Genomic DNA, 13,623 nt, shown 5'->3' with positions numbered 1-13,623 from the left:
ATGGGTACAGGAACAATTGGAACCATCTTGAAGCATGTGGAGACAACAGACTGGGATCAGCAGATATCACAAAGTGCTGTACAGAAACCCAGCCTAAAACCCCAAACAGCAAGCAATGCAGATGTAGAAGCCAGGTGGCTAGGAAAAACTCCCTAGAAAGGCAGGAACCTAGGAAGAAACCTAGAGAGGAACCAGACTCTGAGTGGTGGCCAGTCCTCTTCTGGCTGTGCCGAGTGGAGATTATAAGAGTACAGGGCCAGTAAGACCAGATGTTCAAACGTTCATAGATGACCAGCAGGGTCAAATAATAATCACAGTGGTTGTAGAGGGTGCAACAGGTCAGTACTTCAGGAGTAAATGTCAGTTGGCTTTTCATTCAGAGGTTGAGACAGCAAGTGCGGTAGAGAGAGAGTGAGTTGAAAACAGCAGGTCCGGGACAAGGTTGCACATCCGGTGAACAGACTGACCCTAGCCCCCGGCACATAGACTATTGCAGCATAGATACTGGAGGCTGAGACGGGGGGGGGGGGGGGTCCGGCCCCCGCCTGACGATACCCCTGGACATTACACAGGTGTACCTTGTGCTGGGGACAATAAAAGGCCACTAAAATGTGCAGTTATAAATAGCTCTCTAAGGTATGCAATGACTGACATGACGATGAAAACTGATGATGCACTACCCAATTTCGAAATTGCATCTTGTGCATTCCACTATTACAACTTTCAAGAGTAAGTTTGAAAGTCGGACTGAGTTTCCAAAAAATAATTGTGTTTGTTGTTTTTTTCAGTTTGGGAACCACTGGCCTAATAAACCGCCAGCTTTCCAGATGAGATGTAGTGGGGGGGAAACACAACATCTCATCGCATGACGTTTACTTCGATGTGATAGTTATTAGATCAATATTTGCACATAAAAGCCTTTCCACCGACATTTGTTGCAGAATTCCTTTTACCTACACAAAAAGATCCCACATTGTCTAGCGTATTTTGTTGTCAACATTTGGAAAGTTTACCAGGCCTGCCATGATATTTTTGATCTGATAATTAGGCAACTTTACTCGAGCTCGAGAACACCACCAAGATTTGTTCACAATCTAGTCCGGTTGTGGCCAAAACTACACCTTGTTTGAAATGTATCAAAAAATGTACATTGTTTAAAGCACACTTTCCACGTCTCAGTAACAAATGACAGCTCCAATAAGCCCCATATAGTGAAAGAGAGGCTTGCAGAATCATGAGTATTTAGAGTTGAGTTCATCGTACGCCGGTAGGGGGGTCTTGTGGTTTCCAGTAGTTACCACAGCCACAAGGTCAAAATTGGCTATATCATAAAAATTAATGACAACAAAAATATGCGTTCAGATCTTAATTTAAGGTTAGGGTTAGGCATAAGTTTAGCAGTGTCATTAAGGCTAGGGTTAAGGTTTAAAATCACATTTGAAAAAGATCAATTGTAGAAATGGGCAGGGCTTATTATTGGGTGTGGTAACTAGTGACGACCGAGTCATGCGTGCCACTTATAGTGAAGTGTCCAATAGATGACACAGCCATAAAAAAAAATTAAAATCCAAATTGGTAGATACAGTCTTCTCCCATTGCTGCAACTCCAGTACGGACTCGGGAGAGGCGAAGGTTCGAGAGCCGTGCATCCTCCGAAACACAACCCCGCCAAGCCGCACTGCTTCTTGACACAATGCACGCCTAACCCAGAAGCCAGCCACACCAATGTGTCGGAGGAAACACCGTACACCTGGCGACCTTGTCAGTGTGCATGCACCCGGCCCGCCACAGGAGTCGCTAGAGCGCGATGGCACAAGGACATCCCGGCCGGCCAAACCCTCCCCTAACCCGGACAACGCTGGGCCAATTGTGCGTCTCCTCATGGGTCTTCCGGTCACAGCCTGGTATTGAACCAGGATCTGTAGTAACGCAGCCTTAGATCGCTGCGCCACTCGGGGGGCCCACAACAACAAAGTTAACATCAAAATTAATGGGGGAGAAATAGCATTTTGGCGTGAGGTCATGTGTGTTTGCGAGGCAGAGGTCATAAGTTCGAGTCTCGGTGTGAGCTGATCGAGGGAAGAACTCATTAAGCAAGCAACGTGTTGTGCTTTACATGAACTTCCTGAACTTATCCCTATAGGCTTTAGCTAAGTGGGCTAACACTGAGCAGGTAGATACGGACAAAAATCCATGTCGTGATAAATTGCCTGAATTGAAGTGATAACGATAAATAAGATGTGTTTATAATGTTTTTTTATTATCCTTTAAACTGCTACTGCTAGTTCGATGGTTGTAGCCATTAACAATTAGCATATTCATTTTATTTTAAACTTCACATTTCTCTAGTACAGGCTACTTATCGTAATAAACCATACCAGCAAAATGCCTGCAATAAGTGTTGATAATTGACACTGAAATTGCTCCATATACAGTGGGGAGAACAAGTATTTGATACACTGCCGATTTTGCAGGTTTTCCTACTTATAAAGCATGTAGAGGTCTGTCATTTTTATCATAGGTACACTTCAACTGTGAGAGATGGAATCTAAAACAAAAATCCAGAAAATTACATTGTATGATTTTTAAGTAATCAATTTGCATTTTATTGCATGACAGAAGTATTTGATACATCAGAAAAGCAGAACTTAATATTTGGTACAGAAACCTTTGTTTGCAATTACAGAGATCATACGTTTCCTGTAGTTCTTGACCAGGTTTGCACACACTGCAGCAGGGATTTTGGGACAGTGACACATTATCTGTTGTTCTGCCTCTGTACTCCAGCAGATGCATAAATATCATACCCCACGAAAATGCTAACCTCCCCTGTTATGGTGAGAAGTTAGCATTTCTTTGGGGTATGATATTTGTGAGTCTGTTACTTTCTCACTCATCATTATTCACAATTAATTCAGGCCTATCTGTAATCATGGTAGCATCCACATTTATGTAGAAGTGTTAAGAAACATATTATAATTTTATTTATAATAAAAGTGATTCCAAAATGACAATACATTAGTTACCATTCATTTCTATTGGGCACAAAATAATCTGAAACACAACCAAAACACCAAATATATCCAACAAGTTTTTAGAGTCACAAGCTTGATGTTATCATTGCATGCTAGGAATATGAGACCAAATACTAAACTTTTGACTACTTTAATACACATAAGTGAATTTGCCCCAATGCTTTTGGTCCACTAAAATAGGGGGACTATGTCCAAAAAGTGCTGTAATTTCTAAACGGTTCACCCGATATGGATGAAAATGTGATTTGCCGCCCCCCTGCTGTCATGGCGGATGCTATTGGTGCTATATCTGAGTTTACATCTTTTCTGTCCTCGGGGTTGGTAATTTTAGAGGATTTGAATCTGGATTGGCTATCCCCAGCCACAGCTCAATTTAAGAGTATATGCATTGATTTTAATCTGACTCAATTGATCTCAAAACCTGCACGGCTAAATGTGAAAAACCTTGTTATCTCTTCAATGATTGATTTGAATTCTTACTAATAACTATTTTGCGTGCATCGGCAGGACAGAACAGCTTTGTCTGGTAAGATGAGAGGTGGGGGTGTGTGTCTATTTGTCAATAACAGCTGTTGTGTGATGTCTAATATTAAGGAAGTCTTGAGGTATTGCTTGCCTGTGGTAGAGTACCTCATGATAAACTGTAGACCACACTATCTACCAAGAGAGTTTTCATAGATATAGCCGTCTACTTACCACCAAAAACCGATGCTGGCACTAAGACCGCACTCAACAAGTTGTATAAGTCCATAAGCAAACAAAAAAATGCTCATCCAGAAGCGGCACTCCTAATGGACAGGGGCCTTTAATGCAGGCAAACTTAAATCCAATGTACCGAATCTGTACCAGCATGTCACATGTGCAACCCAAAAAATAAAATAATAATAATAATTCGAGACCACCCTCACTCCACACAGAGACGCATACAAAACTCTCCCTCAAACTCCATTTGGCAAATCTGACCATAATTATATCCTCCTGATTCCTGCTCACAAGCAAAGACTAAAGCAGGAAGTACTACTAACTCGCTCATTACAAAAGTGGTCAGATGACGCAGATGCCACGCAACAGGACTGTTTTGCTAGCACAGATTGGAATATCTTTCGGGATTCATCAAATGGCATTGAGGATTATACCACCTCAGTCACCGGCTTCATCAATAAGTGTATCGACGACGTCGTCCCCACAGTGTACATATCCCAACCAGAAGCCATGGATTTACAGGCAACATCCGCACCGAGCTAAAGGCTAGAGCTGCCGCTTTCAAGGAGCGGGACACTAATCCTTTAAACAGGTCAACATTCACAAAGCCATGGGGCCAGACTGATTACCAGGACGTGTACTCAGAGCATGCACGGACCAACTGGCAAGTGTCTTCACTGACATTTTCAACCTATCCCTGACTGAGTCTGTAATACCTACATGTTTCAAGCAGACCACCATAGTCCCTGTGCCGAAGAAAGCGAAGGTAAGCTGTCTAAATGACTTTCGCCCTGTAGCACTCACATCAGTAGCCATGAAGTGCTTTGAAAGGCTGATCATCAACACCATCCTCCCGGAAACCCTAGACCCACTCCAATTTGCATACCGCCCCAACAGATCCACAGATGACGCAATCGCACTCCACACTCTTTCCCACCTGGACAAAAAATTAACACCTATGTAAGAATGATGTTCATTGACTATAGCTCAGGGCCTCAACACCATAGTGCCCACAAAGCTCATCACTAAGCTAAGGACCCTGGGACTAAAACACCTCCCTCTGTAACTGGATCCTGGACTTACTGACAGGCCGCCCCCCAGGTGATAAGGGTAGGCAGCAAAACATCTGCCACGCTGATCCTCAACACGGAGGCCACTCAGAGGTGCGTGCTTAGTCCCCTCCTGTACTCCCTGTTCACCCACGACTGCGTGGCCAAGCACGACTCCAACACCATCATCATTCATTTTGCTGACAACACAACAGTGTTAGGCCTGATCACCGACAACGATGAGACAGTCTATAGGAAGGAGGTCAGAGACCTGGCAGTGTGTTGTCCTGGCACCAACCGCTCCATCAACGTGAGCAAGACAAATACTATTTCTAAACTCTTTCCCAGCTAAAATGTCCTTGATTAATTCTCAGCTACGATCTTATCTTTGAAATGTATATCAATTGGGGTTTGAGTGTGCAAAGCTGTCATCAAGGTAAAGGGTGGCTACTTTGAAGAATATAAAATATTTTTGGATTTGTTTAACAGCTTGTTGGTTACTACATGATTCCATGTGTGCTATTTCATACTTTTGATGTCTTCACATATCTTTCATCTCTCGGTTTCCACATTTTCCTTCAATTCGCAAGAGGCTGAATGTATCTTACATTAGAAATCATCAGTGTAGGCCATTGCTCCAATGCTGTCTGGTCCACGAGTATGACATTGTTGCAGCCCGTAGCATTGAAGGCAAGGGAAGCCAGTGAGCATCTGGCCTCCCTTGACAAAAAAAGTATTTTTTTTAAATCCAATGAGCTAAACTGATCGAGCTCAACCGTGAACCAAAAAAAAAGTGTCAAGGGAAGCCAGCTTGGATTTGGCGTCACTCCTATCAAATCCCATTGAGAGCATACGTCACTGACAGAAAAACTAGAATTGTTACATCTAGTTGTAACTAACGTTGCCCATGAATGGAAGTTAGGCTAGTAAGCAAGCATTTTAGTCAGGTAGCCTAGGACAACAAAAAATAATGGTGTGTACTGCACTGTATGACAGAGTGATAAGACCATTTCATCAACATGAAAGAGAGGAGGGCATTGGCGTTTCTCTACAAGGGTGAGTCAACATGTTTTTCTACTTGCACAAACACGCATCCACACACACACAGAACCATGGACAGCCACATCATATTTAGCTTACATTGATTGGACTAAATTGTTTTTGGTATCTTTTAGTTGTCACTGTATTAGACTAAGCAAAGGCGATTTGATGAAGTTGAAATGGTGCTGGATTAGTGGAGGCAGCCCCTGTTTTCTTTGTGACTTGCCGTAACTCTCTGTGGTTCGAAATCAGTAGATGTTTAGTGGTCCGAAAATTTCAGAAACATTAATTTGCTTGACCAAGCTGTAGATAGGTCATGTAACTGTTACTGGACATGATATGTGCTTTGTGACCTTCACTGGACAGAGGTTGCTATCCGGTTTTGTGATAAAACAAAGGTGTGGTTGAATTTCTTCTGCCACTGTCTTCAGGCCTAAATATCATTGTTGCGAGACATATGAATGAACAAGATAAATCATAGAGCAAACAAAGCAATTATCACAACACATAGGTTGTAGTATGGCTTTTTCTCTGTGGGGGGGGGGGGGGGGGGGGTTGGGGGGGGGCTTGGCTTCCCCATTGATTTTACCCACTCACTGCTACTGCTGGTCATCTGAATAAATAAGTTGATGAGTTAAGAAGCTGAGAATAAAAATGTGCTTCATCTATTGAAATAGGTATTGCCTCTCGCTAAATAGTAGAAAGCAGACTATTCAGTCAACGTTCCTATAGGTCCTAGACTATGGCGACAATATATAGAGGTGACTGACCTCACACTCCAGTACAGTAGATGGCGGTGTATGCGATTCGCAAACCCAATCTCAAAGAAGAAGAAACTAGCAGCGACACAGAACTACACGGGTAACATTGTAGCTAGCATTTTTAAACCTAATGATTAGCCCACTAGTAGCATATTAACGTTACTTTGTAACAAAGTTCCAATCGTTTGCAGGAGCACGACAGAGCTGCGTTAAGATTAATTAAACATTTGAAAATGTTGAGCAGTGTTTCTCTACGGGCGCAGATCGCTTCCATCATAGAGGTACTTTCTAAAGCTGCGGTTGCAGAAATTAGCAAAGTAGTCGACGATGGTATAGTTGTGTTACGTGTGGAAATGTGTCAACGGGAAAATGAAATCAACGTCCTGAAAAATAATGTACAGCAACTTGACAGCGAGCTTCGAAGAGCTCGAACTCGTGGGATTCAGGCTCGAAGACGCATTCATCATGGTCGATCAGTCGCTGCTGAGAATCTTGGGAGAGGTGGGTAAGACGACGTACTATTAGCAGCAACTCTACTATCAATCAATAGTTAGCAATACGTAACTGTGCACGTAACATTGGTCAGCTACCAATAGCACGATTTCAGGTAAACAATGTAGGTTTATTTAATCGGCCAACTCACGTTCACATTGAACCAAAATCTGGATTTACATTATCCTTTAACCCAGGACGCAGCCATTCAACTTGCCATTCAATTTGCCATTCACCAGTTTTTCAAGATTAGTAATGTAAAAATACGAACGGTACTTAATAACGAATGTAGTTTAATGTCGTTTACAGGCGGTATGTACTTCTAAAAAAGCTCAAAATAAAAAGTTACATGCACCGAAAAAAATCGTCTTTAAAGAATTGAAGTATTGTTTTTGACCAAGTGCGCATGCACCTCCTGCAATATGTGTAATGGAATTAATATACACTAAATAAAGCCTATCTTTATGTACCATCACTGTAAAAGCGTGCACTATTGTCTACTTACAATACATATTATTGGATTCCGTGTAGCGCCGGTGAAACCGATTGATATGATCATACACTGTTGTAAGGGGATAAAGCAGAGATCTCTATATAATTACGAGATGCGCATATCTCTGCCCTAACAATGGGAGTCGTCCCAAAGGCGGGAAGGCAAGGGACGGGCTTAGGTCAACAAAAAAGCTTAGGTCAAAATAACGCATTGGGTTTATTTTGGGGTGAGTGAAACTTCTTGTTTCGCTGCTGCCTCTCTGGATAAAATCAATTACCTCTTCCTGCAGATGAGTGATAGGGGCGGAAACCTAGCGGTTAAGAGCTCTAGATAAGAGTGTCTGCTAAAATGTAAGTTATTCTGGCTTGGACAAGGCTAGTGATGGTGTGATTGTGAAGTCATGTCGTTATTACATACGTTACACCCTTCTTTGACGCAACTCCTCAGAAACTAGGGTTGATTAAATTGAATGTTGTAATATTTGACATTGACAATATATTGTAAAGTGCAATAGCCTTACATTTACAAATCCAAACTGCAGTTTTACCAATTATGCAGTATCAATATGGTGCAAATCCATTTTTTTTTATACATGTGCCGAATACAACAGGTTTGTAACGTGAAATGCTTACTTACAAGCCCTTAACCAACAATGCAGTTTTCAGAAAATATTTACTAAATAAATTAAAGTAAAAAAAGTAACACAATAAAATAACAATAACGAGGCTATATACAGGGGGTACCGGTACCGAGTCAATGTGTGGGGGTACAGGTTAGTTGAGGTAATTGAGGTAAAGTTAATATTATGTCTGGTAAGCACTGGGCAGGTCGCAGCTGAGTTTCCCTTTGTAGTCTGTAAAAGTTTGCAAGCCATGCCACATCTGACAAGCATCAGAGTCGGTGTAGAAGGATTCAATCTTTGTCCTTTATTGATGCTTTGCCTGTTTGATGGCTCGTCGGAGGGCATAGTGGGATTTCTTATAATCATTCGGGTTAGTGTCCCGAACCTTGAAAGTGGCAGCTCTTGCCTTTAGCTCGGTGCGGATGTTGCCTGTAATCCATGATTTCTGGTTGGGATATGTACGTACGGTCACTGTGGGGACGGTCAACGATGCATTTATTGATGAAGCCGGTGACTGAGGTGGTATACTACTCAATGCCATCGGACGAATCCCAGAACATATCTGTGCCAGTCTGTGCTAGCAAAACTGTCCTGTCAGTAGCATCCATGTCATCTGACCACTTCTTAATGAAAAAACGAAGCCATATTTTTCAGACATAACATTATTTAATGAGAATGCGACTAATATCGTAAACAAATAAGCAAAAAAATGTGTGCAGTCTGGAATTATCTAGTCATTAACTGCACTAAAATGACTATATCGCAATATTTGGAGTAGCATATCATAGAAGAGGTCTCTCATTGCCCAACCCTAACAGACACGGTTCCATTTGGATTATTATTAAAACAAACAATGAAGGATTTTGATGACATGCAATACTTCTTCATTTCCACAGGGCCAGGTAAAAGCGCTACTACTTGTGTAGGGAGGACCTCGCTTGAGAAACTGCAGTCTGGGGAAGATGGTAATGAAAGGGATGAAGAAGACATTCGACGTGCAAATGAGACTCAGGTGAAAACTGAGCCAGGAGTGGAGCTGGAACAAGCAAAGCAAAGTACGGGGAGAAAGGACAAAGGTCGTCTGGATGCTGAACTGTCAATGTATGACAGAGACAGCCAGCAGTGGATGTCCAGTTCACAAGCAGACAATGATATGGAGATGAGCCATTCAGAATATTTGAATAGTTCAGGGCAAAACTCCCAGTGTCTCCCTGATCACTCTTCTGTACCTCCTGGAAAGGCGGAAGTGTCATGCAGCGGTGTTTCGTTTCCAGGTAAACCATATTTTGATGTAAGAGAGGATATGATTTCACAACTCAGACAGCCACAACATTATCGGCAGTCAGACATACTCAAGAGAACAAGTGACGGCACAGTACAGTCAAACCCAGACCCTAGAAGTGTATTGGGCTTTGGCTCAAATTATAATACTGCAAGGAGAGCGAGGACCAAGCGATTTTGCCAGGTTAAGAAACACTTCATTTGCACACTGTGTGGAAAGAGTTTTGAACGTTACGGCCATCTTGAAAGACATCTGCGAATTCATACGGGTGAGAAACCATACAGCTGTGACCTATGTGGAAGATGTTTCAACCAGAAGAGTAGCCTCAAAGGGCATCTGAAGACTCACAGAGGTAAGAGATTAGAGTCACTATGTAAACAGTACATTAATTATAGATCACAGGCAATTCCATGGCTGCGTACCAAATGACACCCTATTGCCTATATCGTGTAGAGCCCATAGGGCTCTGGTCAAAAGTAGTGCATTATATAGGTAATTGGGTACAATTTGGAACACTCACAAGATAATAACACCAATATTGGTTAAGCAATTCCCTGCCTCATTATTTTATTAATCAAATGTAATATTCCCACACAGTATCGATAGACGGAGAAGCTAACAACGAGGAGATGCCTCCCCTGGATAGAAGTCAGTCTGAGGAAGAGCAATGCAACAAAAATAATGAAGTGGTCCAAACTCCTGAGATACCTGTGAAGTCGGAGCCAGAGGAGCAGAAGGATGCATCCCAGACACTGAATCATAAAGGAGAAGAACAGACTGCAGGAAATGCAGAAGAACTGGCTGCTAACTTGTCGTTGTGTGAGAGAGGGAGCCAGTCGTGGATGTCCGGTTCACAAGCAGACCATGATATTGAGACAAGTAATGCAGAATATTTCAGCAGTTCTGGTCACAAGTCACAGTGTATCCCTGACCACTCAGCTTTAAATCATGTCCCAGGAAGGGTGGAAGCGTCGTGCAGCAGTGCTTCATTTCCAGGAAAACCATATGTTGATGTCAGAGAGGATATGATTTTGCAGCTCAGACAGCAACGTTATGGACCTTCAGACACACTCCTGATAGCAAGTGACGGCACAGTACAGTCAGACTCACAGGGCATGGAAGGGGTTACACTGAACCATAGCCCTATCTTCTCTAATTTTCCAAGGAAAGTGAGAACCTTCCAAGGAGTCACCAAGGACAAGAAGTGCTTCATCTGTTCATTCTGTGGAAAGGTCTTTGAGCGGGTTGGTCATCTGGAAAGGCACCAGCGAATTCATACGGGTGAGAAACCGTACAGATGTGAAATATGCGGAAGGTGTTTCAACCAGAAGAGCAGCCTCAAAGGACATCTGAAGACTCACAGAGGTAAGAGACAAAAATCATGTTGATGTTTTTCATACATGAAAAATGTAAATATTTTATTTGTTCTAAGGTTCCATCCTAAATGGCACCCTATTCCCTTTATAGTGTACTCCTTTTGACCTTGGCCCATGGGGCTCTGATCAAAGTAGTGTACTACATACAGAATAAGGTGTCATTTGGGACAGATACTAAATGTTTTCCTGGTCTCTTTCAGTGGTTTAGGATGAAGTTTAACAGCTAATGTTAGATTGCTATTTTGATGTTATAATCAATGCTAAAATATTTGGTACTCTTGTTTTGTCAAGCAGATGGTGTTGAAATGCTAACGGAACAACCTCAACTTGATAAGAAGCCTGATGTCCATCCTAGACCCTCAGAGAACCCAGAGGAACAGAGGGCTCAGGCCTCACTTGCTGAAGAACAGCCTAGCTCTGGGGACAGTGAAGATGAGGAGGGGGGAAGGGGACAGGGGTTAGTAGTGAAAGCGGAGCGAGAGAAGGAGTTTAAAGCCCAGACAATCAATCTGTCTGGACATCAACACCAACAAAGCACAGAGCGACCAGGTTATCAGGATGACCCAGAGTATGTCATGGATGAGAGGGAGAGTCAGCTGTGTAGATCTTTTACAGCAGAGAGGCACAATGATAACGAGTCTGGATCTGTACATCCAGGTTGCTCCTTCGAAGGTATAAAGCAGCAGAAGTCCCATCCAGATTCGCCCAGTGTCCAATACAATCACCGTCTCTTTGATGGAATGCATCACCACCACGGGTTCTATTCGTCAGCTTCTAGAGAGGTGGAACTTGAACACTTGTCTTTTCAGGATGAGAAAAACAAGTTGGAAATGATTGAGCAAGAGCAGTATGCAGGAATGGCTCCACATGCAAGGAACCGAGAGGATGGCAATGGGACAATACTACCCAGGTTTCAGGACCGAGTATCACTACCTGTGGTGAAGGAAACGGCAATGAGAGAGTACATCACAGAACCAAACAGTAAAGAAGGCATTTTATTTGCCCTTGGTATAGATGGTTTTGACAGCACAGAGGGCAGCAGTGCCACCACAGACAACACAAGAAATAGATGTTTCATATGCTCCATTTGTGGAAAGAGTTTTGATCGCCATAGTCATTTTGAAAGACACCAGCGCACTCATACTGGTGAGAAACCCTACTGCTGTGAGATATGTGGTAAGAGTTTCACTCAGAAGAGCAGCCTGAAAGCTCATCAGAGACTTCATACAGGGTAGTTAACCAAAGGCCAGATGGGCTTAATCAAAATTCAATCAATACTAGTGTTGTAAAATGAGAATTGGACATATGGCTGCTATTGGTAATAACTCGGTGTTGCAACAATTTGGAAGTCCAACTATATTGTGTTGATAAGACTTAATATGTTTGTTTTATATGGTTGTTTCCACTACACTTGATTAAATGGAATATTTGAGTAGTGCTTAGTTTGTTGTCATCAGGTATCTCCAATAATGTGTAAAAAAAAGGTTAAAGAAAAACTTTGAATAATGATTTTTTTTTCTCTTTCTACATCAAACGTATGGATAATTTATCCAATGAATAGGGTTACGTAACCATTTTTTCTGAGAAGACCTTGATGGTAAGTTTGTCTACTAAATGAATGAGTTGTTCAAATTTAGTTTTCTTTACTCAAGCTACCAAAAACAGGAAAATCAGCCTAGTTTGAGTAAAATGTGGTTATTTTTCTGCTTGTATATATTTTTTCAAGTAAATGTAAAATTGTGAATGTCTCAATCTTGTGGGTTCACTGTTTTACTTGTCAGTAAAAATAAAATGTTTTATAAGAGGTTTCCCATTCCAACTTTGGTGTTCACTTTTCTAGTATTTTCAGTTACTAAAACTTGATGCGGAAGTAGTTTATTTTGCAGACAGATTTCAATTTTGGTTGATGGGTCCATGGTTGATGTAGCTAGCTTTTAGAATTAAAATTCACATTCATAGACTTAACTTGACTCGTTTTTTGTTTGTTTGTTTCTTAACAACTCAAATTGTCTACCTGTATCACCCTTCATACACAACTAACCTCGCTCGTGGAGGTTTTAGCCAAAGCAGTGGTGGAAGAAATTGTCAAACTTATCGATGAAAACTGTATTACATTTTGAAATATCTCGGAACCAAAATGAAATGCTGAGGAGAAAATTGCTACTGATGGAAAATGAGCTGAAGATTGCGAGGATTCCATGACAAACTGGGGAGTACCTTACCAAATCTTGTGTGCACAACGTTAAGAGCGCCAAAGCGCACGGGTAGCTAGGCCTATTGCTTTTTGTAGATAAGGCTATTCTAAATAATACCAAAGTATTTGTGTTCATGTGTGTTAAAGGAAAACACTGCAGTTAACATGAGATATAGCGATATATACTGAACAAAAATGCAACATGCAACAATTTCAAAGATTTTACTGAGTTACAGTTCATTAAGGAAATCAGTCAATTTAAATAAATAAATGAGGCCCTAATCTATGGATTTTACATGAATGGGAATACAGATGCATCGGTTGGTCACAGATACGTCAAAACAAAAAAAAGGTTTTGGCTTGGATCAGAAAACCAGTCGGTATCTGGTGTGACCACCATTTGCCTCATGCACGCAGCACATCTTTGCATAGAGTTGATCAGGCTGTTGATTGTGGAATGTTGTCCCACTCTTCAATGGCTGTGTGAAGTTGCTGGATATTGGCAGGAACTGGAATACGCTGTCGTACACGTCAATCCAGAGCATCCCAAACATGCTTAATGGGCGACATGTCTGA

At 41.8% G+C, this 13,623-nt stretch overlaps 1 protein-coding gene across 2 annotated transcripts; it reads left to right on the top strand.

Annotated features, from left to right (window-relative positions):
• Positions 1-6,634: 6,634 nt before the first annotated feature.
• LOC110508319 (zinc finger protein 112) lies at positions 6,635-12,672 on the top strand. 2 transcript variants are annotated; one of them, XM_021588752.2, is made up of 4 exons: positions 6,635-7,089; positions 9,092-9,829; positions 10,075-10,842; positions 11,145-12,672. In XM_021588752.2, the coding sequence occupies exons 1-4, from the start codon at positions 6,822-6,824 to the stop codon at positions 12,086-12,088; spliced, it is 2,718 nt and encodes a 905-aa protein (XP_021444427.2). In that variant the 5' UTR covers positions 6,635-6,821; the 3' UTR covers positions 12,089-12,672. The 2 variants fall into 2 exon arrangements, with proteins under 2 accessions (XP_021444427.2, XP_021444428.2); XM_021588753.2 differs by having other exon boundaries at positions 6,637-7,089; positions 11,148-12,672.
• The last annotated feature ends 951 nt before the right edge of the window (positions 12,673-13,623 follow it).

The sequence above is a fragment of the Oncorhynchus mykiss genome, chromosome 28, assembly GCF_013265735.2.
Source record: "Oncorhynchus mykiss isolate Arlee chromosome 28, USDA_OmykA_1.1, whole genome shotgun sequence".
NCBI lineage: Eukaryota > Metazoa > Chordata > Actinopteri > Salmoniformes > Salmonidae > Oncorhynchus > Oncorhynchus mykiss.
Note: the sequence above shows the minus strand (reverse complement) of the source record. Positions and strands in the feature narration are given on the sequence as shown.